At 35.9% G+C, this 27,799-nt stretch overlaps 1 protein-coding gene across 6 annotated transcripts in view; it reads left to right on the top strand.

Moving 5' to 3' along the window:
* THOC2 (THO complex subunit 2) overlaps positions 1 to 27,799 on the top strand; it is a 49,658-nt gene that overhangs the window by 585 nt on the left and 21,274 nt on the right. For all 6 annotated transcript variants that reach the window (XR_011004101.1, XR_011004102.1, XR_011004100.1 and 3 more), the window contains exons 2-19: positions 5,419 to 5,474; positions 6,625 to 6,716; positions 7,622 to 7,673; positions 9,731 to 9,801; positions 10,495 to 10,616; positions 11,335 to 11,468; positions 12,572 to 12,738; positions 13,443 to 13,535; positions 15,897 to 16,052; positions 18,954 to 19,126; positions 19,272 to 19,467; positions 21,873 to 21,914; positions 22,914 to 23,044; positions 23,131 to 23,232; positions 24,435 to 24,519; positions 25,563 to 25,656; positions 26,093 to 26,173; positions 26,464 to 26,560. Coding sequence is in view for 2 of the 6 variants with exons in the window: in XM_068204839.1 (XP_068060940.1) it covers positions 5,419 to 5,474; positions 6,625 to 6,716; positions 7,622 to 7,673; positions 9,731 to 9,801; positions 10,495 to 10,616; positions 11,335 to 11,468; positions 12,572 to 12,738; positions 13,443 to 13,535; positions 15,897 to 16,052; positions 18,954 to 19,126; positions 19,272 to 19,467; positions 21,873 to 21,914; positions 22,914 to 23,044; positions 23,131 to 23,232; positions 24,435 to 24,519; positions 25,563 to 25,656; positions 26,093 to 26,173; positions 26,464 to 26,560 (1,944 nt within the window). In the remaining 4 variants the exon portion in view is untranslated. The remainder of the gene's footprint in view (positions 1 to 5,418; positions 5,475 to 6,624; positions 6,717 to 7,621; positions 7,674 to 9,730; positions 9,802 to 10,494; positions 10,617 to 11,334; positions 11,469 to 12,571; positions 12,739 to 13,442; positions 13,536 to 15,896; positions 16,053 to 18,953; positions 19,127 to 19,271; positions 19,468 to 21,872; positions 21,915 to 22,913; positions 23,045 to 23,130; positions 23,233 to 24,434; positions 24,520 to 25,562; positions 25,657 to 26,092; positions 26,174 to 26,463; positions 26,561 to 27,799) is intronic.

The following is a 27,799-nucleotide window of genomic DNA, read 5'->3' as shown; positions in this document are numbered from 1 at the left end:
GAGGCCTCAGCCCCCGTCCCCACTTTTTTACCGGTTCCGATGGGACTGGCCCTGTATTCTTCGATCCAGGCAGAATACGATCAGGTAGTCGCGCTTGTTCTATTCCACAAAGTAACGTTTGTGCACGGAGGGGTCCGGTTGCAACCTCTCAAACTAATCCAGGTGTGCCAGGAGCTTTCCACTCTGGGCCTGTGTCTGTTTTAAGCCATCTTAATGTAGCAGGTTCACTAAATGTTGTGTTTCAGGAGTACAGCTCTTCAAGGGGTGCTTCACCACTTTGGTCATTTTATGTTTCTCTGTTAGTTTAAACAGGAGTGTTCTCTTCGCTAGCTATATGTTTTTATGTGCTCTTATTTTAATTCTTCCATGTGCTTTTGTTTTCTGTTGTAAGTAACAACAAAATTTTAAATTTTGGAGTTTTAAATACGAATGTTGCAGGGATCACTTAGAGAAACACTTCTTGATAATCACTTATTTTTTTATTTTCTTTTGTTCGTGTTTTCTGAAAGGTTGTGCTGCTTTGGCAATGAATCTTCTTTGTGCATGAGGGGAAATGGCAGTGGGTTGGAGATTAGAGAATGTAGAGAATCCCTGCACAAAACACTGTTCTTTCCAGAGCCACCATTTTGTAGTGAAGGGGGCCCCCTCTATAGCCATGTAATTTTTGGTTTGAATTATGCTGGAACCATTATTTGTATTAATACACAAGCTGAACGTGTTGAGAGGCTGCTTGGAGTTTGCAAGAGAACAGACATTTCATAGCTGATCACGTAATGGCAGCTGCACTGGTCTCACTGGGTTCTCAGCGCTCTGAGCTTTGTTAAGAGACAACTTACATGGCTTTTGACCATGATAAAACCTTCTAGGAGTCTTCTCTCCCCTCAGAGCAGTACTTCTTAAACAGGATGGGAAGAGAGTGTTCATCTGCTGTGGGACCAATAAAACAAAATAATTAGCTAGATTCCTGTACTTGTGGTACTTGCGCTTCATTTGGAAGACTGCTTAAATGATGTTCCAGGTGTGACTAAAGAGCAGTTTGCAGATGAGGCCCTATGTTTTAAAAGAAATGTAATTGTGTCTGGATAACATCGTCAGGTTTTGCAGTGGTAGCTTTATATATTTGAGAAATATGCATGAACTTATTTTCTAGAATCTGAAGTATATGCCTGTAGACAATATTTAGAGAACTTTTTCAAAAGACAGCTTTATTGGGAGAGTCTTCAGTGTGTAACTTTTTGTTTCTTTTTCCAAAACTTCCTATCTCCTGATTAACTAGAGGAAAACAGAGCTAGGATGCTATAATTTCAGAATGAAACACATGAAATGCTTTTAAGCATTAAAGTAAAAGGGAATAAATGCAATAACACTACTTATTTTTATTGAATTATTTGTCTAATACCAGTATGCCCAAGAATAAAAATTAGGTCTAGGTGTAAGTTTACTCTTGGTCTTTGTGGTTGAAAGTGAGGACAAATCATTAAAATGTTGTTAAAAAAGTGGGGAGGGGAACGATGCTGAAGAATGGCAAAACTGACATTATTAGCAAATAGAAGAATTACAAAAATGTAGGAGGTTTTTGGTAGGCATTTTAGGGGGCTAAAACCCCTTCATAATTACTAGAAAAGATTTGTTCTTATGGAAAAATATTTACTTGCTGGAGCATGAAAAGGCTTACAGGATCTGGCTAGATCAGTTGAGATAGTATTTTGGCAGTTAGTAGTTACCTAAATTAGAACACATTTATGTGTTTTGGGGGACCATGAGACTATTGAGAGAAGAAAATGGTTTGTTTTAGTTTGGCATTTCAACTTCTATTAGGATTTATTAATCTACTAGGATTAATCTACTATTAATCTACTAGGATTAATAATGGATACTTAAGATAATTACTCTCTTTTTTTTTGTTTTGGGGGGGTTGTGTTTTTGGGGTTTTTTTTGGGGTTTTTTTGTGTGATATTTTTGATTATGTGATCAACTTGTCATGATTTAACAGTGCTATCCAGAAATCAGAAGGTAAGGATTTTCTATGTCTTAAGTGTCATAATGTTAATTAGTAATGCAGCAGTGACCATTTGCTTCCAAGACATTGTTCAGAGACATTGGTCAAAACTGTACAAGCTTTGGATTTAACTAATCAAGCTACTGATTGTAATAGTATCTAATAAAAATACATAAATGTGGCAGTTTCAAGTGTTTGTACCTGAAAAAACTACATTGGTCAGGATGTGGTCATCTTACATGCCACTTTTTTATTCAGATCTGTCTCTAAGTACACTTTACTAAATTATGTTTGTGTATTTGCTACTGCCAGATACTGGTGTGCAAATGAAGTTGGAGTCTAAGGGTGACTACTTATGCTGCTCAGTCTGGACTCCTTGTAGACCTACTTGTGTGTGCTGTCTTTGTAGGAAAATGGGTTCCACAACAAGATGCTGGTCTATGACTGCAGCCCACATGGACATTTATAACACATAGTAACTGGTACCTTACCTTGTTTTGTGAGAGATTCAACACATCAAGGAGCCTTTAGCATGGATGGAGGGCTTTAATAAAGTACCTGCCTGGCAGTTCATGCAATGTGCTAAGCCTCAAGATAAGCTGAAGAAGCTTAACATTCTGTGAGTGTGAAATTTTGAGACTCCATCTTTCAGGCACTTGCAGCTTGTTCGTTACTTTAGCTCCACACTGTAACATTGCTCATGCAAGTGGAGGGCTGAGAAGCAGCAAAAGAGACTTTGGTGTAGTTGTGCCATCCTGACTGCAAAATGCAATTGATTGTACTTTATCTCAACTAAAGAACTACCTGCATCAGTTGAGTTATGCATATACTTAAATGCTTGCAGGCACATGCACTTTGTGATAATTGCTGCTTTAATCCCTGTGTGGGAGTGAAATGGAGGTTATAGGACGTGGTGAACGAGTGGGGACGTCTCAGTTCTGGTGCTGCCTCTGCCATGCAAACTTGTTCACACTGCTTCAGAATTTGTGTTCTAAGCAAATCTATCCCATCATAGTCCAAAAAAATTTAATTTTGAAACTGTGGTTTTCAAAAGTGATTGGTTTTTAAAAAAATGTTTTTGACAGTTTTACTTTCAGATGAAGAGATGTAAGTTTTAGTAGAGCAGAGGAAGTTTTCCATCCTAAGCTTGTAGTAATGAGCTACCAGGTCAGAGTAATAAGTCTAATGAACACTTACCAGATTGTATCTTGTGAAGAAGCAACTGTTTTGATTTTAATTTCATGCACTCAGCTGAGACTAGATTAACTAATCACTTAGCTTGTTGTTACTGGAAAGGAGGGCTTCTGCCTTGTCTTCAGTCTCCAGAGTGTCTCTGTGGCCTCCTGGTAAGTGCTTCAACTTGCAGAAGTGGCTGAAGACTTGGGTTTTGACCAGTTTTCTGCCAGGTTTGTCAGTTGCACTGATGTAACTGATGGGAGGGCTAAAACTGCTGCTGAGAAGGGAGGAAGTGTTTGTGAATGTGTCCCATTTCTGCAGCAACAAGCCATTAAATCAGTGCAGCTGTACTGCCTGGCAGCACCTACAGGAAAGGTCGTCTTGCTTTGAGAGGATCCCTCTAGAAAAGAATAGAATCATAAAAAGAAATACTTTTGCCTTCCTTTTTTCTCCAATTTAATAATTCAGGGAGTTCTAGTTGCAAATATTAAGCATGTTGTTTTGCAGATCATCTTAGAGTTTTTGCCTATATCGATCAAGCACATTCGTGTCTTAAAGTAATGTGGTGTTGTTAATACTGTTTTGATACTGCTGGAGAGGGAATGGGAAGGGGTTGAATCTCTGATTTTGTAGTAAGATGTACTTAAGAGAACTCATCAGTCCAAGCTGACAGGGTTGTTGCTCTTGTAACCTGGTTGAGGATACCATCTTAAGACATAGGGGCCAAAATGTCTATCTCAGAATTTTTTTTTTTATCTGATGTTTCAATTTACTGTTATTTATATACAGAATTCAGAAATGAGTGTGTATAGGGTACCTTCTTTATGAAGAAGTAATTAAAATTTAAGTAATTATTTTTATTGAATTGATACACTGTTTGGGGACAGCTGGGGGAAAAATCTATTATTTAAAGAAAATATTTACTTACCATTAATGAAAAAATACCTATTCCCCTGTTTTGCTGTCTCTATTCTGGTTATTTCCAAACAGATTGCATTCTCTTCAGTAGTGTTTAAGACATCTTACCTTTGCTTTTTGCTGAGGTTCTGTGTTTCTGCTGATTGTGATGTGTGAAACTCCCTAGTTTCCAGTTGTCTGAAGGGTGTGTATACCTTATATTTGCTAATTATAATTCTCTGATGCTGGAACAGCTGTTTAGCTCTGCTAGAGGAGTGGTAATCTATATAGGATGCAAATAGAATGAGTAATGGATTGCTACAGAACTATTTTTTACTGTTATTTTTCATGGTAAGCCTCTGTAACAATTGCACATATCTGCCTTACTTGAGACAGCTTAAAATGGCTCCCGCAGCAAACTGTAGTCTTGCCATCTTATGTAGGACTGAGACATAGCTCTGATACCCTCCTCAGTTTTTGCACGTGAAAGATACTTGAAAAATATGTGAACTTTTGGTTGAAAATGTGCAAATGTGACAAAAGTTCTTAAAATATTCCCTGGTGTCTGTTATGATAAAGATAAATCACTACCTTTCTTAAATACTGTCACTTTTAAATATGAAACTGCTTTTGAAACCTCTTGCTGGGGTGACAGTAGTGGTAGAGAAGAGGGAAGATCCTTACATCTTGGAAACATGTCCATTTCTAAGCTGTCAGTGTAGTGAAGAAGCCTGCTCTTTAAGCATTTATTTTCTAACACAGAGAACTATTAATTGATCTCATGTAACAGTCTGCAGAGTACTTGGAGTGCTTTTTGCATATGGCTGTTTGGTTGAGGGAGCCCTGGGAGCAGCCAGTGACAATGCAACATGACAGGTTTTTGCTTCCTAGAGTGGAGTTTTTTAGGGACTAGAACAAAGTAAAATTCTGTCTTACTCTTGGTGAAACATTGCATGAGGAAATCACATAATTTAATGTTAAAAGTTTTTTACAAGCAGGAGTTTGAAAACTACCATAGTTGCAGTAATTCTGTGAGAAGCATTTCCTCATTGGATAATGACAGTAGAACTTCCCTGCTCCCACATTGCCTCATGTTTTTACTTTCCTCAAGGAAGTATAATTTTAGGAAGAATATTTATATGTGTATGAGATCTACTGGGAATCTTGTGTTTCTTTGCTGTAAATTCTTTGAATTAGGGTTTACTTTGGAGAAATTAAAATGTCATCATCCATTTAAACTGTGCAAATCTAAAGCTCTGTTAGCCAGAGCATCAATGAAAAAAGAACCTCAAAACATTTGTATGCTAGTATCTAATGATTTGTTTTTAAAAATTCTTTTATTTTAGTGTGCAGCTGTGTCGTGCTCTCAGTGAAAACAAAAATCATGATGTGGGTTTCAGAGGTAAGTTGTGTGGTTTGTTTGTTGGTTTTAGTTAAATTGAAAACAAGCCTGGAAACAGTTGATTATGGTACCTTTTCATGTATGTGCTTGGAATGTTCATGTATGGTGACCATTAGTGTGTGCTAAAGGTGAATACTACAAATACAAACATCCACTACAAGGATTGCTTTCAGACATCCAGGGATTTTTTTTGTAGTGGGTCATGGCAGCATCGTCCAGTGTTTGATCTGTGCTGTAGAAAATGGAATTCCATTTTGCAAACTCAACATAAAACTAGCTTTTATTTTAAAAGTTAAATATATGAACCCTAAGGTGTGAAAATGTGAAATTATCCTGTCTGTGTAAAAAATAAATTGTTTTAATTCACCCACAGTGGTTTGTAGTCACCACATTACTGACTGCATGATTTAAGGCATTAAGATCTGTATAACTTGTTATTGAGTATAGTTTATTGAGCAAACCATGTGGTAAAAGTGCAAGGTGAAAGCATGGGTTTTTTTTATTTTTCATATAAAACTACAACATTTTTGTGTATTATTTAAGAACCTACATATTTTACAACCACCATGTTTACATTGCAAGGTTTTTCTCAAGTGGAATACCTCTGTTTAGTGCTTCAGCTTATTACAAGCATTTTTAAGGTTGCATTCTTGAGTTATAGGAGACTTTCCTTAAAAAAATGAAAAATAATCTTATCAAGCATCTTTTCTACAATTAAATTTTACTTTCATCTAGAGAAATAGTTTTTAAGAGCGTATCTGTGATGAGACATGACTAGGAAAGTACTGTCGTGTTTACTCTACATGTATAATATGATATTGATGGGAATTAGAAGGTAAAGGTGTCTTTGTTAAGCCAACTATCAAGACTCAGGTTACTGTATGCAGGATGGTAATTTTTCTTCCCATTTTAATGCTATTCCATGGACTCTCCAGAGAAAGTGGATCATTGCTCACTTTATGCCTGTGTGAAACCTTAGCTTTTGATGATCAATTTTAATCTATTAGCAATAACAAAGTAATCTCCTTTATTGGTAAGGGAAGCATATCCCCTTTACTTGTCTGTTGTCTGAAGTCTGCAGCATTACTGTAAACATTGCCTTAACAGACAAAGGATTTTAGTTCCTTAGTCATCTCTTATCTTTCAACAGATATTCAGCAGGCTTTGTATGAGCTTGCTTACCACGTTGTCAGAGGAAACTTAAAGCATGATCAAGCTTCTAATGTTCTTGGTGATGTCATAGTAAGTATATATTTGTAACAATTGCATACTTACTAAAATCTTTCTTATAAAAGCCCAGATAACATCCAAGCAGGAAGATACTCAAGATATTTTTCTTTGATGTGTCTAAAAAGAAATTCTTATCAAATTCTTCATTTATGTACACTTGATATATATGTAGACTGGCAGGGTTTCATTTTTTCCCTCTACTTTTCATGGTGAGGAATAGATGTTTCAGTATAAATTAAAAGTTAAATCCCTTTTTAAGGGCACATGAAGACTGAAGTTGTTAATAAGTGCTAGAAATGTCATTTGCTCATGCAGCACATCTGTAATGCCACCTGGTTTCAGTCTTTTAGAAATTATTCTTTTTGGTAAATTGCTGATTTGATGTGCATGGAACATTAAGGACAAATGTGTTGCAGTAGTCTAGCATAACCTTTTTGGGTTTTTTGAACTTTAACATTGATGTTGAGGGAAGGCAAGGCTGTAGGGCATCTTGCTGTTGGGCTGGCATGTGAAATGTTGGATCTTTGATTGCTGTAGGAAATCATAATCTGTGTGGTGCCTGAGAAACTGCAGGTCACTTTCTGGGCTTCTACTCCTCACACAGGGATAAAGAGCCTTGAGCTAAAGAGGTGGAGGGACTAACCAGGGAGTTTTGTCCCTGGTCACAAAATACAGTTAAATTTCATTTCAAGGTTACGGGCTTTCACTACATATCAATAATTAGTACAGCTCTTACATTAGATATTCATCAGTAATTAAACATCTTCATTATTATTATGAATTATCAGTTATATAAATAACTTGCATTACTAATTAATCAGAACTTTATGATGAAGCATTATTTTATATAATGCAAACATTTTCTAAGTTTGCATATTGGAATTTCTATGTTCATTAAATGGGATCTTGTTTCTTAGGAATTCCGAGAAGACATGCCTTCTATCCTAGCTGATGTATTCTGCATATTAGGTAAGTTGGGTTCCCTTCCTTTCAGCATTGCAACAGATTTGGAGAAATTCATGTTTTGTGTATCTGCTTGTTGACTTCTTCAGGAAATTTCATTAAATTTGTAAAGCATGATTTCTTTTTACAAAGCATGTGTTGATTCTTCCTCAGTATATCTGTACTTCACTTGTTAATGTCTCTTCATTCTGCTTTGTTCTGTTATAGTTTCCAGAAGTTTGCCTATTAAAGGCAGTGGAAGTTGATCTGCCAAGAGTAGTTAAAGAGGCTAACTTGTAAGAATGTTGGTTGTTAGCTAATGGCATCAGTGACTTAGTGATGTTATCATTCTTAAATATTTTTAATAAAAGTTGACTTCCTGGTAGGTAGATCCTTTCTCCTTAGAATGTATTCTGTAAATATCTTTGTCTGTACAGTCAGTGTTAGTGAAATGGAGCTAATTGTCCAGAAATCTAAGGGCAAATGGCATTGAGTCACTGTCTGCCAGCTGAGCAGGCTTTAAAGGTGTGCATGTCTTACTCTGGTGATAACTTCTGGATTTCTATGTTGTAATATTGATCCAAAGCTGTTGCTCTCATGTCTTTCAACCGTAACTGCCTGCAATTTCTGTCTTGCTCCATGTCTGTGTTTTTCAATAAATTTCAGGAAATTCTTTTACTGATCTGCTCATCACAGATCCTGTGAGTTCTGTGTATTGAAGGAGTGAGACATCTTCTGTGCTGTGCTTTCCTGTGAAGAGAGGCACCTCATTAAGTTTGCATGTGCAGCCTTGGTTTTATACATCTGGATGATAAATTTTGACTTTGTTTTATTCATACTGTTTCATTCTGTGTACTTGTATCATCTTTTTGTAATAACTGGGTTTCACAATGCAGTATTACACTGATGTCCTTTACTTTTTTTAATCTGCATTAGAAGATTTGAAGTAGTTGCTTCTTGAACTACTTAAACTGAAACTAGTGTATCTGTCTGTCTTTTACTATTTTTTTTTTCCCCTCTTTCCTTTAAATTAGTGTGTAGTCAAATGCCATGTTTTCACAAGTATCAGAGAATAGTATGGCTGAGGAGCCGGGTTTCAAACTTTGGGACAAAGGACATTCGACTATTTCTTGCTTGTTTCCTCTAACCCCTTTTTTACTCTAATCAGTACTATCAGGATTTTTTCTTCCCAATTGTATGTGTTTCAATATGTGAGAATTTTGATATGCCCACTCATCCACATACACTGGAAAAATTTTTTACTGCAGCTTGTTCTTTGGCTGATGGTCTTGGCTGCTAAGGTCCAGGCTGGTCTGTTGCCTCCACTTTTACCCTGCTACGTCACTGGTTTTCAGTCTCTTTAGGGTCTTCTTTCTGACATATTTGTTGCTGATGTTTTCTCTGTGGCTACGTATGGTGGGTTTTTTGTTTGTTTGTTTATTGTAATGTCTGTCTTGCAGTTTTTATGGAGTTTTCTACTCCTTGTGCAGTTCCTCACTTCCTGTAATGATGTGCTTTTTTAAAACTGCTTTAGAAGGTTTGCTTCCCTGGCCAGTGTTCTATGGCCTGTCTTTCCTTAGGAGTGAATTGCTTTCAGTAGTTGACAATACAAAAGAAATCAATGGTAATACAGCACCATAGCTGCTAAAAGACTGCAGACAGACAGTAAATGGTAGTTCTCTGAAGCGGCAGGGAAAAAGATTAGGACATTACCTTAAGGCCAGGATCATGCAGTTCTCTTCAGTGGTTTGCATTTCTGGTTTTGTGCTTATTATTGATCTTCAATGCTTGCCATAAATGTTATTGCAACAAAGAGAATGGCAAGAAAAAATATTGCAGCATTCCTCTGGTTTCTCTTTTACCTTTTCATGAGACTTGTGGATGTGTGAGAATTGTCACCAAATACTATGTGAACTCCATGAGGGATGAGTAGGTGAGAAGTGGCAAGAAACTGCCATGTTATCAATAAGTTCCTTTGCCTTGTATTATCATTAGTATTTATCAGAATAGTTAATAAAAGAAAGAACTCAAAATTTCACAAGTAAAAATTGCTTCCCCCCCCCCCCCCCAATCTTCTTTTGTAGATATTGAAACAAGTTGTTTAGAAGAAAAAAATAAGAGGGATCACTTTACACAGCTGGTATTGGCCTGTTTGGTAAGTTACATCTGGGAAGTCTTTTGGCAAAATTGCATGTCAGAATTTGATGAGGAAAATAGGAGTGATGAAGCTTGATTTTATTTTTCTCTGGAAAAGACTGTAAGAGTGTTTTCCAAATGCCCAAATGATTTAAAAATTCTCTCCAAAGTGTTGTGATAGACTAATATAGTACAGCTCCCTCTTGAGCTCTTTAAAGAGTTTTGAGAGAACTTAAATTTTCCACCTGCAAGTTTACCAGAAATTTTGCTTCTGAAGTATGCCTTGAGTTGCACTTCTTTATGTAACCTCCTCTTGTGTTGAGAAGTAGCTTTCCTAAAGGCATGGAATAAGCTTGATTTGTAGGAAAGTTCAGCATATGAAAATAAGACTTCTTAAAAAATAAAGAATGCGCTTTGTAAAGATGCAGTTCTTGGTAGTAATGTCCCTGGATGCTATGTAATGTATGCTTGGTAACCACTAACTAGACTCTAGGGCTTGTTTCTTCAGAGTGCTCTTGTATATAAAATCTACCACTGTAAAATACCAGTTTCAGTTAATAGTGTGTCAGTTTTGTCTGCTTCTGTGTTTGAAGCAAAATGCAAACTTTTTTTCTGTTGTAGTCAGAATGCACATGTAGCATAAAGTAATAATTGTGTGGTTTCTAGGTCTTTGTAATTGATACATTTGGTGTGTGTTTTTGGTGTTTTTTAGTATCTTGTATCTGACACTGTCCTAAAGGAGCGTTTAGATCCAGAGACACTGGAGTCACTGGGACTCATCAAGCAGTCTCAACAGTTCAATCAAAAATCTGTTAAAATAAAGACAAAACTATTGTAAGTTTTGGGACAAGGGTATTTGGGGAGCGGGTGGGGACGGGCAATGTCTGGTAACAGTGTTTTCTACCAAGTACTCAGTTTTATTTGGGAAATACGTTTTGCTGCACTTTTACTTGCCATTGACAAAAGAATTTTGTTAACCCTTAGTTTTCAAACTCTTGAGAAGTATAAAATATTTCTCATGTTAGCTATGGCTTTTGCTACAGGGATTCCATATACACACATGAATTAATATTTATTTGTGATATGGGAATTTACAAAGTATAGCTAAATTAATTATTGGTCGTGCATCAGTTAAGTACAGGTTTTGTTTTCATAACTAGACAAACATAGTTATTTTAGTTTGAGCAACACAGGTTATGGTTTTTTGGTGTGTGTTTGGTTTTTGTCTCTGCATCCAGAGTTTCAGTGTCAAAGAACATTGCATGAAATATGAATAGGTCCTTAAGCATGGACTGCCACAGAGCAGTTCTCCAGAGTCTAATCTTTTTTAATTGTCTGCATTTGAAATAAGAGCTGGATTTCTTTAGGGAATGTGTGCTCCCTTACAGGTATTCATATACTGCATTTGATAGTTTTTGCAACAGCTCAGGTTAATAACAAGTTCTTATAAATGTGTTTAAAGTAAGCATTTTGTATAACAAATTGCTAAGAGCATAAGTAAGCTTCACTAGATGCATGTTACACAACGGTATTAAATTTTCTTTATTTGCAGTTATAAGCAACAGAAGTTTAATTTGCTAAGAGAGGAGAATGAAGGTTATGCAAAGCTCATTGCAGAATTGGGTCAAGACTTATCTGGAAATATCACTAGTGATTTAATCCTTGAAAATATCAAATCTTTAATAGGTAAGGAATTTATTGAAAAATATGGGTATTGGTTTTACTGTATGATCTTATGACTATAGGAAGTAGATCATCTTGGATAGAATTACAGTATTTTGAAGTTCTCATTTCTGTGAAAAAATTAATTTTGGGAATGTTGTGTAGGTATACTTAAATACTGAATTTATGGTGTAGCCTTAGATATGCACACTGTGATTTTAGCATCTTTTGAAGATGTGCTTATCAGGCAGATTGGAGCATAACAAAGTAATGCTTTTTGCTATTGAATGTATCAGTTCAATGCATGAACATTCTTTTATTCTTGAAGATACTGAATGAGTGATTCCTTGTGAAGAGAAATGAGAAGTAGTAAATGTTTTTCCTTTATCTGGTTCTTTTAGTGATTTTTTTTCCATATTTCTAAATTGAGTCATGATGAGAATCTCACAGTCAAAGTGGGGAATGTTAAAAACAGGAAATACCTGTAATTACCTTTGTTTTACACTTCCATTTTGAATAAAGAATTCTTTACAATATATTGATGTTTGCACCAATGCCTGTCTCATATGGTGCCAGTGCAGTAATGGGCAAAAGGCTATGCTGCCATTTTATAAAAAAAGTGCTTGTTCCCCTTCAAATAAAGAAACCGTTCTCTCTTGTGCTGGCAATAATGCTGAATTAACAGGTCAGTACCACCAGGAGGATCAGGGTCTAGCTCAAACCAGAACAGTTTTTGGGGTGTAAAATAATTACTAGCTGGCTGTTTTGTGTGACTGAATGAAAATGTGTGGCAACACAGGAGAAGCAGCAGCAGCCCATGCCTTTTGCTGGCTCTGTGGTGTTGATGAGATCAGGTTTTTAACTATTAAATGTTCCCTTTAAGTTGTTAATTTCTGCTTTTGCTGTAATCTGGGTTGGAAGTCCTGTTTAGTATTTTTGTGTAGTTCAATATTTAACAAATCAAAATGATCAGTGCTGTATTTATACATGATCCAGATTATTTTGCTGCTGATAAATCAGGTTCAAGTTTAACTGAAAAGAATTAATTTTAAAAGTTAATCCATTTGTGTTTTAGAAACAGAGTGAAGATGAAAATTAAACTTTTCTGGTCTGTCCTTCTCCTCTAGGATGTTTTAATCTTGACCCTAACAGAGTTTTGGATATCATCCTAGAAGTCTATGAGTGCAGGCCTGAGTATGATGATTTCTTTGTACCACTGATAGAGTCTTACATGTACATGTGTGAGCCTCAAACTCTATGCCATATCCTTGGGTTCAAATTCAAATTTTATCAGGTAATGTATTTCTATTCTTAATGTTTGGGTTTTATGGTTGGTGGTTGAACTGCAGTCAGTAATAACAGATTTTCTGCAGTTGTTTGTTGTTTTGGTTTTGTTTTTTCTTTGGTGTTTTGTTGTTTTGTTGTTTGGTTTGGGTTGGTTTTTTTTTTTTTTTTTTTACACACAGAAATTAGTTTTTAAGTTGTAAAATTCTGGTATTAAAAGCAATAATTTCATTATTTGAGTGGGAGTCTCTTACTATATTTTACAGGAGAATGCTTAATGTTCTCTAAAAAGAGCTGAAAACAATCTTGATACCTTCCACTTGAACTTGTAGAGTTATGTAAGGACTGGCATGAACAAAGAGACTGTACATTATAAGCAGGACTTATCCCCAGGAGTGAGGAGCATGTTTGCAGGGGAGTCATGGTTAATATTTGATAATATACTCAAGGTTTTTTTTTTTTTTAATGTATAATTAGGAATTGCATAAAAGAACCATAGGGTGTGAAGATAAAGTTCTCGTTTTTCAAAAAACTGAACGTGTATTGCAGTGAAGTCTAGTGACTTGGAAGTTATAGCTGTTAAAATAACATGGTAACAAGGAGAACTGTGGGTTAATATGTTTCATCTGAACAGAAATTGAGTGGTTCCTGTTTTATAATCTTCTGCTGTGGTCTGATTACTTTTTTCTTAAATTTTGATGTTGTCCATTTTAGGATCCAAGTGGTGAGACCCCTTCCTCCTTATACAGAGTTGCTGCTGTCCTTTTGCAACATAATCTCATAGATTTGGAAGATCTTTATGTTCATGTAAGTGACAGTACTACTCTGCTAGATGCCAAAGCTGAGGACATTTTAAAAAAAGAAAATCAGATACTTTATCCTATTTCTAAATTTTCAAGTTCATGATATTCCATGTAATAGCCTGTAGGTGTACAATATTTAGTGACTCTTAACATTTTCAGTGCTTTCTTAATGCCACATATTCAAATAAGCACACACTGAAGTATGAATGCTGATAAACTTTATTTGAATTATCTGTGTAGCATCTTCCAGATTGTTTACCTTTTGGCAGAGTAGGAAGTTGGAGGTAAATGCCTAAGTAGCCTTCCTTAAGAGTTAGACCCATTGAGTTTTGTGTTACAAGATCAGTTTTTGAGAAGAGTGGTAGGACAATCAGCTCCAAACATTCCTTTACTTTAATAGTAGGGTTATTTTTTTTAAATGCTTGCAGGTTCCTGAATAGGCCTCTCATTCTCTACAAGAATTCTGACCATTTGTTAGGTAGAAGGAAGGAAATGGACTTACGTGTTCAGATATCATCAAAGACTTATTCTCTTATAAACCAACCAACATTCCAGTTTGATGAATGGCTAACAGAATGTTGTAGTTATCAAATTAATTTTACATTATACAAGAATTTTTAATTTCAGAATATCTGGATAGTCTTAAGAAATTTAAGATTCCACTCTTCCACTGAAATCAAGGAAGGAGTTCTGGTTACATCTGTGGAAAGTTTGGAATGTAGTCCTGCCATTAATTTGTGTGGCATTTCGTAGCCTTAGTCACAATCTCATCAATATTGACTCACCAATAACTGTCCCTGGCTTCATAGAAGTATTTTGGCTGAAAAAGCGTTGGGCGGAGCAAGAGTACGAGTGCATGTGTCAGATAATTGGTGTGGAGTGAGAAATGTGTGATGATAAAGCTTGTTTTTAAGAGGATGTTTGTAAGCTTACAAAACATGCTCAGACTTGGGGTTACAGTTGCCTGTGCAATCTCGGCTCAGACTTGTGCAGGTATGGGCATGTTTTCTGCCAGGCTCAGGCTTGAGGGTCCCTGCAGTCATTTGCACTGTTCACCTGCATGATGGTGATTCTCAGTCTCATTCCAGAATCTCTCTGCCAATCTTTCTGTCTCTGCATGTTTGAGATGGTGTATTTTTTTAATCTCTTTTCAGTTCAGGCTTAATTTAACTTGCTGTGAAAGTTTCTATCAAATAATTAGCATGTAGGTGTTGAGTCTGGAGGGATGTTCATTGTGTGGCTCCCATAGGAGAGCACTGCCAGGATTATCACTCATATTAAGAATGTTCTCCCCACCTCTGCCCTTCCAAGCCTGTAAAAGCTGTTCTCAATTAGTGTGTGTATACACACAGCCCTATAGAATGTATGGCATCCTAAAGATACAGTTTACCCATTGGAATTCCACACTAGGTGCCTCTTGGTGAAGCTTAGTAGTTTTCCTGTGTTTTCAAATTAGAAAAATGCAGCTCCTTAAACCTTTTACCTTTCCAAGTGGGATTGGTTCTTCCCCAAATTTCTGTGAAATGGACAAATTCTTTCCTCCTTCAATGATCAATTTGGGCAAAGAAAAACTAATTAAAATCTTCTCTTGTTAAAACCATTAGAAGAAAAGAGGTCATGACTGCAGTAAGTTGATTACTTTCTTGCAGGGAAAGTGTGATCTTGGTTTCAGGAGCTAAATTGAAGTTTGGCTTTGTCAGAAAAAGAGTTTTTCTTTTATCTCACAACTTGACCTTTTAATTTCTGAGTGTAGACTTATATTCCTCCCCCCGATTATTCTTAAGTACAAGAATATGCTGAGGTTTTTTTCATACTAGGTACTTTATCTAAGAAGGTTTTTAAAGAACAGATGTTACATGTGTTTAACCCACATTGCCCATAAATAAAAAATTAGGTAAGCTTCAAATGTTATTTCTTTAAAATAAATGTGCAATGAAAGTGTGTGGCTAAGTAGGTTACCTGGTTTTCCTTGGCAATTAAATTTTTCTTCCCTTTAGATGAGCATTATTTTGAATATTCACTTGGATTAAAGGCACTGAGTTGTGTTAATGTTATAATGGAGTATGTGTGCAATTGTCACCATAAAGCTATAGCTGGATGGTAAATTGGTGGGCAAGGGGGACTCGGACAACGAATGGTTGTGAAGAAGTAGAGTGGTATTATTTCTCATGCGTCCTTGCTTTCAGAATGGTCTGCTGTTAGTGTAATTGCCTGTTCGGGATGATGGCAGCAAGGAAAAGAAACTGGTACCCTGAAACACTGTCAGATTAGTAACAAGAAAGGACAAAGTTCTTCTCCAAGCTCAGGTGATCCACAGTAGCAGGTGGTCACTTCAATTTTCAGATACAATGTTCTGTTTTTTCAGCTTCTACCAGGGGATAATGCCATCACCGAGGAACACAAGCGGGAGATAGTAGAAGCTAAACAAATTGTCAGAAAACTTACAATGGTCGTCTTATCATCTGAAAAGACTGAGGAAAAGGAGAAAGAAAAGGAAAAAGAGGAGGAGAAGACTGAAAAGGTGCAACTGAGTAGCTTTCTTTTCAGTAAAATTATTTGAATTACATAAAACAAAAGAATTGTTATAGAAACATATTTATATTTATTTGAAAAGCAATTATGTGCTTCTTGGATGGCTTGTATTTGTCTTCCGATTGCACTTCTATTATACTGAATGTGCAAAAATGCATGGTTTGGGGTTTGTTCTGGATTTCTGTACATAAAATATTCTTGGTTCAATGGCTGATTGATTTCTTCCTTCCCTTTTTGTTGTATCAGCTCGTATGCCCCAGCATTAATACACTTCACAGCCTTTAGCAGCTGCACTTGTAGGATTCATGGTAGTGTAATCCTAGTTGATTTCATAAAAATAAGGACATTAGTTCTCTCAATCAAGAATTGGGACATAAAGAATTGCCAGACTTAGGAAAGTTGGCATAATTATCCTGCATTGTAGAAAGAGCTTTTAACTGAGGATTTTTACTTGTAACTGCTCACTGCGCTTTCTTTTAAGCCTGTATCTCCATATGTGTAAATTTGTACTCTTCATTTGAGTTCCTACTAAGTCAGATTTATGTTGCCCTGGGTCTAATTTGATTTAGTGTGTCCAAGCCTTATTAGAAACAAAGTTATTTGATCTCTTAGAGGCCATTCTGTTGTCATCTTGTTTTGAGTGCTTAAGTACTTCTTAAAACCTTATTTAAAACAAAAAAAAAGAAAAAAAAGAAAAAGAAATGCTTAATATATGCATTTTTAAGTTGCATGCTGGAGTGGGGGGAGGGATCCATTTGTCTTAGTTGTTTCTGTTCTTGAATTTCTGTATCCTGCTGTATTCCTTATCAATCTGGTTTGTCTACCTATTCCTACTTCTTCTACACCACCTTGATTCTGTTAATCTCTGACCTTCCTTCCTCCTTTCATTTTTCTTTCCTGGCTTGAAAAATCTAATTCCATTTTCTTCCCTCAGGCACCTGATGCATTTACTGCCCTCTGATGCTCAACTGCAGCCGCAGCTGCTGCCTATTTCTTTCACTCACTTTAAATTTCTGATCCCCTTCCTTTTGCTTACACCACATTGCTTTGGCCCACCTTCTCTGCTATGAGATGGAGCTGCCCAGAATTTTCTGAAGTGTGCTTGTCACCCTCTTCTGATGGAAAAATAAACTCTTGATGGGACATGGGGAGTGTTTGCATTGCAAGTAATGTCAGAGGAATTAAGACAGCTCTCATGGCTAAGCTTTAGAATTAAGAAAAGGGAATTTTAAGCTTTAGCAGAAACTGCAGCATTTTTCTGAAGGATTAAAATGACAAAGTCTGTGACTGTGTGACGGGAAAATTGAGAGCTATACTTAACAGAAACCAATTTCTGTGACAGCACACACTGTTATGCAATGTGTGCTGTTTCTTGAAAAGCTTGTTTCTGTGTTAGAAGTATTTTTTGTATGTGCTTAGCTGTGCACTTCATAGCAGTTAGGAGAGTAACTGCATGTGAAAGGTGTTGCCAGCCTGAGTTTAGGCACATTGTATCCAGGACATCATTTTTAATATACTGTTTTTGACAGTATCATGGAATAAATGCCTGCATAAGGAAAGAAGTGTTTAAAAAGTATTGACCTGCCTTTATTTTAGATCCATAATGTGCTTTTTTTGTGTGGTTAAAATTAATTACTATCTCATGACTCTAATATGAATAATTTAGTCTTGACAAATGTGCTACCTACTTCTGCCTTTTAAGTTGCATTTGCCATAACTGTGTGATAGGACATCCAGACAGCTCAGAGTGTGGGCAGCAGGAATGGGTTTGACAGCAGTTCTGGACTGACCGCTCTGTGCCAGACTGGCTTTTGGAGAGCTCATGTCAGAACTTGCTTACCCAAAAGTCAAGCAGCGTGTGAGCTCCACTGGTTCAGCATGAATAGGGACCTTACTTGGTTTTGCTGTGGAGCTTTCCTCTGCATGTTACTATGTACTGTACTGTTTTCTCTTTTCAAAACTATCAGAAAAATATGTGCTAGTGATAAAGTTTTAAAAGGGAAAAAAGCCCACTAAAGCCACACAAACTAGAATTGCAGGAGTGTCTGTTTTGTAAGTAATTACTGTTCTTGTCACTTGGCCTTCTCTGTTTGTGTGGTTTAAATAAAATTATATTTTGCTTTAAAATAATACCATTTTGTCATAGACTTGTAATCTTCCTTCCCTGGGTGTAAACATTGTCTTCGGCTTGTAGTTACTTGCAGCCAGTTTTCCTTAGTGTTAGTCATTGGGGGCCAGGGAAAACCAATTTATAACAATAAAACACATCAATACTCTGCCCCTGAAAAAGTGCTTTAAGGCATGAGCTTAATTGTAGAGTCCTGTTTCCTGTTATGCCTGTATTGCAAAGGGAATTTTGGGAAAACTTTGCGTAGACTTGCACTTAAGTCTAGAGTCTCCTCGAATAGATGCTAATGTGAAACTTATCGTACAGGCACACTAGGATGGAGAAAGGGTTTGAGTGTGGCTTAGCTTTTTTTTTATTCTAATCTGCTTTTGCAAGAGAAGTTTGTGCTTTTAAACCCAGTAAAACACACGGCATAAAGGATTCTTAAGTGCTTGCATTGTTCTTAAAATGTACTATAAGGAAACAAGCTGCAATAGATTGTGACAGTTTGAAAAAGTACGTGATCAGACATACATCAGACAACTTTATAATTTTGTTTTATTTTAACTTTTTCTTTGATCCAAATATTAAATTTTACATGGATTGGTTTATAACTTCTTTTGAGGTTTTATTACTGTCTAAATGTCTAGCTAAGTTTTATTTTGCATATGTTTTTATTACATGGTTGATATACAAGGGTTTTTCTCTCGCTGTGGATGGAGCTGCTTAAGGAGAAGTATTAAGGAGACTTTATGAACACACTTTTTCTTTATTCCCTTGCAGCCTCCTGATAATCAGAAACTTGGCTTATTGGAAGCCTTATTAAAAATTGGTGATTGGCACCATGCACAAAGTATTATGGATCAGATGCCTCCATTTTACTCTACTTCGCACAAGCCGATTGCGATCGCGCTTTGCCGGCTCGTCCACGTGACAATTGAGCCTCTGTACCGCAGGTAAAGTGACAGCCACAACTCTGCTGCTACACAGGGGAAAAAGAATTTCTTTACAGCATGAATTCATTGATAAGCCTAATTAGAAATACATTTCTAAAGTTGTCACTTCTATTTCATGTGAAATTCTGCACATTTTATTTTTCAGAGTTGGTGTACCTAAAGGAGCTAAAGGGTCACCAATTTCCTCTTTGCCAAACAAGAGAGCACCAAAACAAGCAGAGAGCTTTGAGGAATTGAGAAAGGAAGTGTTCAACATGCTTTGTTACCTTGGTCCTCATCTGTCCCATGATCCTATTTTATTTGCAAAAGTAGTGCGCCTTGGAAAAGCATTTATGAAAGAGGTTGGTATGACACAATGGCTGGTCAAAATGTGAAAAATACCAATTACTCTGATGTCAAAAAATGCTTGTCTTGCTAATTGTGTGATATTCAAATGCTGAAGCAGAAGATCTTGACTAAGGACAAACTTGGAGAATCTTATTTTAATTTTTGATGAATTTTACGCTTTTAAAACAACTTTAGGAACAACTTTAGGCACTTTAGGTTTATAACCACAGCTATTTAGTGATATCTAATTTCCTGTTATGGTATTCATATTTTAAAATATTATCTGTGTGTGTATAATTAAAAACCACAACAGATACATGATACTGACTGCCTGGAAGTCATTCTACACTATTACAGTAACAATGTAGTCAGCAAGGATTGATAACCTAATACACGTGCAGTACAAATAATTTCAGCTTTCTGTTCCAGCTGTTAGGTTACTTGGGAAACGGGATGTTGCATCCTTTTACTTCATGGTTTTTTCCCATGTTCTGCCTAGTTAAAATGCTGCTAGTATTGATCTTGTGTCAGTGACAAAACTGTAGGTGCTGCTAAGGATGAGTTTGATGTGGAAATCACTGCAAGTTGCCAACTGCAGAAATTAACTGATCTCTTGAGATGGGTTACTATCTTTTGGCCATGTGTCTATTGAAGGATTGGCAGTATGACCTGTTTTAGAAGGCTGAAAGTTGAATTTATATTGTGAACTCCCTTAAAATGTACTCGGTAGTTCAGATTGAAGCTAATTAGTTCTTCTGCTGCTTTTCTGACAATTTGCTATTTACCTGGCAGTTTTTGGTTTATTCTCAAGTCAACAGTAGGGGGTTTATATTTTTTAAACAGCAGCTCAGAGAAACTTTGGAATAAATAATTTTTAAATTGCTATTATTATCAATGAACAACCAGTCCACCACCTCAAAACTTAAAAGCCATGGGTTTTGTTGCCCAGCATTTTAACTTATGACAGAAAATTGGAGAGGCTGATTGATCAAAGTGGTACTGGAGGGGAAGTTTTCCATTTTATGACTTTTATTTTATTAAAAGTATTTTTATTTCAACTGCAACTAACAAATACTGGAAAACTCATAATTTATATAGCACCTGAGGGGAGGCTTTCATGTCCAGCTGTACCTGATGATGCAGAGCTAAGAACGCAGATGATTCTTGGGATTAAAGATCTTTTTGTTCAAAATAGCAGATTTTGTCAGGAGAATTTTTTCTTGTTAGGTTCCAAGATGCAGTGATAGGGTTAGAGACCTACGATAACTTTGGGTTCCATGTAGTCTTTGTAGTAAAATCAGGGAAGCTTCAACTTTTTCCCTACTTCCATATCTCTGTATAAGATTTCCCAGTGGTAAATACTCTGACTTTATAGCAGGCTCATTTCTTGCTGGCCAGTGAGAAGACTGATATCCCTTCAGTGACAGCTATTTTGAACTGACAGTGCAGTTAAGTTGGAAATTATAATTTTAAGGGACTAATGCATTTTATTGCTGTCAGCAGACTATTAGGACGACTTTGTATTTGAAATATTGAAGGTTTGTGAGAAAGCCCTGTTTCTGAGGATATGTACACTGGAATGGAGATTACATGGTTATAAGAATCTATTATGCAGGTTTACTGTAAATATACTTATAACAGTTTAATGTATTTCTGACAAGAATGAGCAACATTTTAGCTATTTGCTTTAGGTTGGAACTGTGAAGAAATTCGTCAGTGACAGAGTGGTTAAGGTAACATATAGGGAAAGTTATTTTTAATGCATTGTTGCCATCAGCATGTTCTAGTTGTGAAACTACATTTAACACACAGTAGAAATACTTGTAACTGAAATTACTGAAATTAAGAGTCAAATTACTCTTTAACTTAACCCATACAGTAGTTAAAAAAGTTAGACTACTAACATTGCACTGCAGCTTTCGTGCTAAAGTGTACCTTTAAAATAATTGTGCACTTACTGGTGTGATAGCTTAATATGCTTTTCATGGTGAGTGGAGCAAGCAGAGAGAAAGAGTAATTTAATAATGAAGACTAAAAGCTTAAGAGGGTGTTAATGTGAGAGAGAGATGGGGGAAATAATCTATGGCAGTTGGTAACTGTGTTTGAAGTCCTCAGATTTTTTAGGTAGAAGGTGAATGCTTACACAGTTTTTTTCCTCTCCAGGAAGTTTCTTTGTAGCTCTAGCTATTAGTTCTCTTTGGACAAAATTGTACAAAGCCCCTCTATATGTAAGGAATGCGTTTCATCCATGCATTTGAATTTCTATTTAAAAATACTTCAATGCTGACAGATATAGCAGATTAAACATTTAAGAGATGCTTGGCCCTTCAGGTTTATGCTTTTGCTGAGATAGCCCTTTTCTGAAGCTGTAACTGTTACATTAACTGTGCTACAGTTAACGTGGTTGTCTTTGTTATAGTTTCAGTCTGATGGAAGCAAGCAGGAAGATAAAGAGAAAATGGTGAGTTTTGGAGGAAGGTGTTTTTATGCAAGATTGTAATGGTGACCAAATATGCATTTTACTTCTTATTTGTCTGGAATCAGCTAGAAATCTTCCAGTTATTTATGCTATAAATACACTTCATGGTGGGGAAAAGCATAGAGAAAAGACAAATTGGAAGTAGGGGAGGTGTTCATTGGTACAATGATTTTCTTTTTTAATTGCTTAATTTATTTACTTCAGAATTTTCTAATTTATTATCAAGATTGTTCACAATGAAATCCAAGTGTTTAGTATAAATGTAATGTACAAAAATAAGTGTGTTTTTAAAATCAGCAAGTGCATTTTCAATATGAAGTTTCTGCAGTTTTCATTGTTATTTGCTCCTCTTTCTCACTTATCCTGATTTCCTAAATCATTGCAGAGAAAATCCCTTCTGGGTTTTGTGTTTTGTTTTGCTTGTTTTTATTGCTGCTATAGTTATTCTAAACCGGCTCAGTGGAAAAGAGAAGTGTTTAAGAAAGGCTGAGGGTGGTAGGATACTGAATACATGGAAATTGGAAATGTGTCTTGCAAACATGTATAATGCTTTCAGGTTTTTATCTGAAATTTTGAAAATTGAAGTAAAGGTGAGGAATACCTTAATACACTGAAGGCAGTTGCCAAAATGAATTTTCTCCTTGGTTGCACTTCATGCAAGTCCATACAGTATCCATTTTTAATGGTACGCTTGATTGGAAAATGAGTGCAACCTACTGAAGATTTCAGCAGCTTCGTTCTAGTATCTTATATAGGTAGATAAAATACTGACAGTATCTATAGTCTGTAAATTATTTACTGAATAATTTATGATGGCAGATATTTCTAGGTTCTATTTAGATTTTTGTTTTGGAAGTCTTAATCTTGTGGTGTACTTGTTTTTTCATCAAATATCCCATTTGTGCATCTGTGCACTGCATGTATAACACTGCTTCTGAGGCACTTCCTGATAGTTACCTTGGGGTTTTGTCTTTATCCCAGGAAACACTGTTCAGCTGTTTGTTGAGTATTACTGATCAAGTCTTGCTTCCATCTCTTTCCTTGATGGACTGCAATGCATGCATGTCTGAGGAATTATGGGGAATGTTCAAAACCTTTCCATACCAGTACCGGTGAGTAGAATGATTTGTTTCCATCCTTTGGAATGGGCTGCTGAATTGTCAGTTCTGAAATTCCTTTTCCTGTGTAACTTTTCCAGGTACCGTCTCTATGGGCAATGGAAGAATGAAACATACAATAGTCACCCACTGCTTGTGAAAGTTAAAGCTCAAACCATAGATCGAGCCAAATACATAATGAAGTAAGTAGTCTATTCCCATAAATAATTATAAACTGTAGTAGAGTGTACTGCATATCACCAGCTGGAGGAAAAAAAAGCTTGACAACCTGTCCAGTGACTTAGTAATTTCCCAAATAGTCCTTGTTCATAAAATATTTAATGTATTGTGATTAAAAACCATCAAATAAGCAAGGATACAGACTAATTTGTCACCAATAACGGTATATAATCTCTGAAAAATGTCCCATTAAATGATTTAAAACCTTTTCCATGGGTAAGGTTTTTGATAAATTGCTTTGCTTATGAAACGCACAAGTGCTACATATTTCCTCTAGTAAAATTTCCTCTCCTCCAAAGAGTGTCAAGAATCTTGTAATGCTCTCTGTAGATTTGAATGTATGGCAGTAGGTTGAACAGAATGATTTATTCTCATCCTCAAGTGAGGGCTCACAGCAATTTCAGTTTTACCTCACATTTGATGTCACCGTCAGGGAATTAGGTTCTCCATTTGCCAAAAGCAAATGGTGTGGTGTTACAATGTGGATAATCAGAACCTTTCCATATAGACAAGACACTAATTGTTTCTGGAGAAAAGACTTCGTACTCAGAGCTGTGAAAACTAGGAACAGCAGTTTTGATTCCCTTTTGACTTGCTGCACACCATAAACCTTTCCCCCCTTCCCCTGGACAATGGATTTCAGTTGTGCAGGTGAACCGCAGCGCTGTCAATTGTTGAAGATCATTATGTGTATAATTTACTGTCAACTTCAGGTTTCAGATTGAGCTCAAATCCTCAGTAGGAAATGCTATGGAACTGTAACACAAAGAAAGAAATACTGTTTTTCAATGAAGAGAACCCAACAAAAAATGACTAATCTGTGGCCAAGTTAAATTTCCAGGAGCAACTAATAGCATCACATGGTAGTTCAGTGCATGTGCTACAGGTTTCACTGACGGCTTCTGAAATGTTGGAAGTGGAAGCTGCAATATGGTCCATAGTGATAGAGGGACAGCTGGACTGGTTGTACTGTCTGCATCTTGGAGGATTTCTCAATTTCCAGTTTTCAGCAGATTAGCATTTCTATGCTGAGATGTCTTGAAAACACATTTGCTAGTGAGAGTTTAGTCTGAGACTAACAAAGATGTTTCTTCACTGAAACTGACCTGTTCTTTTAATATTCTTCTAGCTTGTCTTTTGTAATAAAATATGTCCTCTTTTACAGGCGTTTAACTAAGGAAAATGTGAAACCCTCTGGAAGGCAAATTGGGAAGCTCAGCCACAGCAATCCTACAATTTTATTTGATTATGTATGTAGTTACATGTATTTGAATGCCATTTCATCCTGACAACAGATAACTGAAGTTCAGGAAGGGGCCTGCAGTTCTATCGTTATTATTTTTTACTTTTAATGCAAATTTTAAAATATAGTAATTTTTTAGTAGTGCACACAGTAAGATACTAAATATGACTTAATAATACTTAGTGAGATATTAAATGTGGAAACATCTCTTGAATAACCAACTGCAGAAAAAATTTAATTTGAGATAGCAGAGGTGGGTCTCAGGTACAGGGATTGCTAATCAGGTTATGCAGAATGCAAATTCAGGTTAAGTTGCTCTGACAGTTGTCTATGAGTGGGGTGGAGAAAGATCAGGGTCATTTAGAAGAAAACTTAAAGCTTTGAAGTCTGAAATACACCTAATGAAGTTGGGAAGGATTTTTAAGATTGCGTGGTGCTACAGAGTTCTGGAGAGGTGTAAAAACATGTTGATGGGCCTCCATCTCATTCACAAATATGACCTAAGACTATGGATTTACCTGTTTTTAGATTGTGCTTGAAGAAGTTACTGCTTCAATATACACACGTGTGTCATGTACCAAAGAGAACATCCTAGAAATCGATTAATACAGTTTATTTGTAGTCTTTCATGACCTAGCTTCATGGTTTTGTGGTTTTTTTTTTTTTTTTTGTTGTTTTGTTTTGGTTTTTTTTTTTTTTTTTTTTGAATAGTCTTTAATTACTGTATATAGGAAATCCTGCTGCTAAGGTTTAGTATTCTTAAGAAATATTACAAAAAAGGTTTTCATTATTTTATTTGCTTAGAATTGAAAAGAGAAATCATACAGAATTGTTTTTACATTTTAGAGACATATTTCACTGATATCTTTAAGGTACTAGATAGATTAATGAGATTGCCTATTTACTTTGACAATTGTTTAGGACCTTTGAAAAATTAATTTTAAGCATGTTTTCTGTAGGTTTTGAAGACAAGTATTGTTAAATGCTTTTATTATGTGAAAGATAAGGAATACTGTCCCTGTTCAGCTGAATGTCTGTTGTAACTTGCAGATTTTATCACAAATACAAAAATATGATAACTTGATAACTCCGGTTGTTGATTCGCTGAAATACCTCACTTCCTTGAACTATGATGTCTTGGCATGTATCCTTTGATATAAATTACTTCATCACTTATTGATAAAGCTGCAGTTGTAGCCAGATTAAATCTGTTATCTGTGAGTAAATATTGTCTCTGTTTTCTCATCTTGCTGCTTTTTGCTGAAAATTTTAGTGAAGTCTGCAAGTATCTTTGCTCTTGTAGTGGGTTATGGAACCCTCTCTATAAATTCTTTCACACTATGAAAATTATTCTTTGTTTTTACTACTTTCACTCTTGTAGGCATAGTGATCCTGTAAATAGTGAGGCAAATACTGCTTTTAGGTTACTATTTAATGGTTTTATTTTTTTAAAACCATAATTATGTTAGTGCTTGCTGTACTTATATATCATGTTTATATATTATAAAAGCCAGAAAAACAAGTCTGTAACTTTTGTGCTTGTAAGTTGAAGAAAAATACTTTCTTTAACTCCACTGAAGATTGTATCATTGAAGCATTGGCAAACCCTGAGAAGGAGAGAATGAAGCATGATGACACTACAATCTCAAGCTGGCTGCAGAGTTAGTATTCTTGTTTTATTTATTACAATAATGTTTTTAATACTTATTACAATAATGTTTAAAATAGTCCACCCCCCCATGATCTATTCAGCCATTGATCATTATGATCAATATTTCACTTGTACCTACTGGCTAATATTTTTAACAAAATGGAGAGCTGTCAAGTTTAATCAATAGGAATTTTTTCCCCTTTGTATTACAGAATGCACGTATTGCTAAGATGCCATATGCAGTTTGTTAATGTTTATTTAATAAACAGGTGTAGTCATTGCTGTTTCTCTTTGCTTTAGGCCTGGCAAGCTTTTGTGGTGCCGTTTTCCGAAAATACCCAATTGAACTTGCAGGCCTCCTGCAGTATGTAGCCAACCAGCTGAAGGCTGGCAAAAGGCAAGTATTGCACAATGGATCCTTGTAAACTCAGTTCGTATGAAGTGGTGTTTAGGTGTTTGCTGATACACAGGCACTCGATGTAGTTGTTGCTCTAACAGTGGCAAACTCCATTCATAGCACTGGGAAGGTTCAATAGCAGAAAGAAAGAATGATACACTCTTAGTACATTACTTTTCTTCTAATTGGATAGCTGTGACATTCTTGAAGCAGTTTTTTTTTTCATCTTTAACTTATTTTAATAGTTTTCTTAACACCTAACCAGACAGGGGAAAAAACCTCCCAGTGTGTAATTTCATCGTACACATTATTGTACATTATTTAAAAAATAAGTATCCATTATATAAAGCAGTGTGACTGTTATAGTTTGTTTTTCTTTTCTCATAATGTCTTCTCTGCAGGGATGGCTCTTAACATTTTAATATTATTGAAATACTTTGTCCAGTTTATTTAGTGGTAGTTGAATTGCTTCTTCATGTGTCACTGTCAATCATAACTCAAAACAAGGTTTCCAATTTGACTTTTCCTTTCGTTTTTCCATTGTCATCACTTAGTATTATTGTTTCATTTACTTATTTAATTTTAATTTTATCATATAGGTGAGTATCAACTTTTTTCTATTAGAAATCCCCATATGGTTACTGAAAGGCACCTTACCAATGGTGGTAACACAGCCTGTTATTTTAGGGTAGTTATGTTGAGAAATGTAGTTTTTTCCCCTTCACTGCAACATAGACATTCAGTCTCATATACTCCTCTGTCCCTGTATTTTGTTCTGATGATGGCAATCACATTGAGCTACAGAGGAATGGTAAGTAATGTTTATTGTCTTTCCTCAAAATCACAACTGCAAGTATTTTGGGGAAAAAAACGTCAGTGTAGTACTGTGTAGTACTTGGGATCATAAAAATAAAATGGATTTACTGGTATGGCCAGTTTCATAGGACTGCAATATTCAGGTGTTGGAGCTTATGCTGATATTGCACAGTTCCTAGACAGAAAACATACTTATGGTTGGAACAGCAAACAAAAATATAAGCCATATGAATTATTTAAAGATAAAACTTTGTTTTGGTAGGCATAGGTAAATGATTTTATAAGTAAGTCACACAAATTTCAGAAGTTAAATGGAAAACATTGCTGCTTTGTGTGATTTGGGATACAATTTACTACACTTCTGTTGAGGAAAAGTCATTGTCCTTATGGAATTAAGAGCAGAATGTAAAACCTAGTCTCTGG

The sequence above is a fragment of the Anomalospiza imberbis genome, chromosome 14 (assembly GCF_031753505.1).
Source record: "Anomalospiza imberbis isolate Cuckoo-Finch-1a 21T00152 chromosome 14, ASM3175350v1, whole genome shotgun sequence".
Classification (NCBI taxonomy): Eukaryota; Metazoa; Chordata; class Aves; order Passeriformes; family Viduidae; genus Anomalospiza; species Anomalospiza imberbis.
This window is presented reverse-complemented; position numbering and strand designations above follow the sequence as displayed.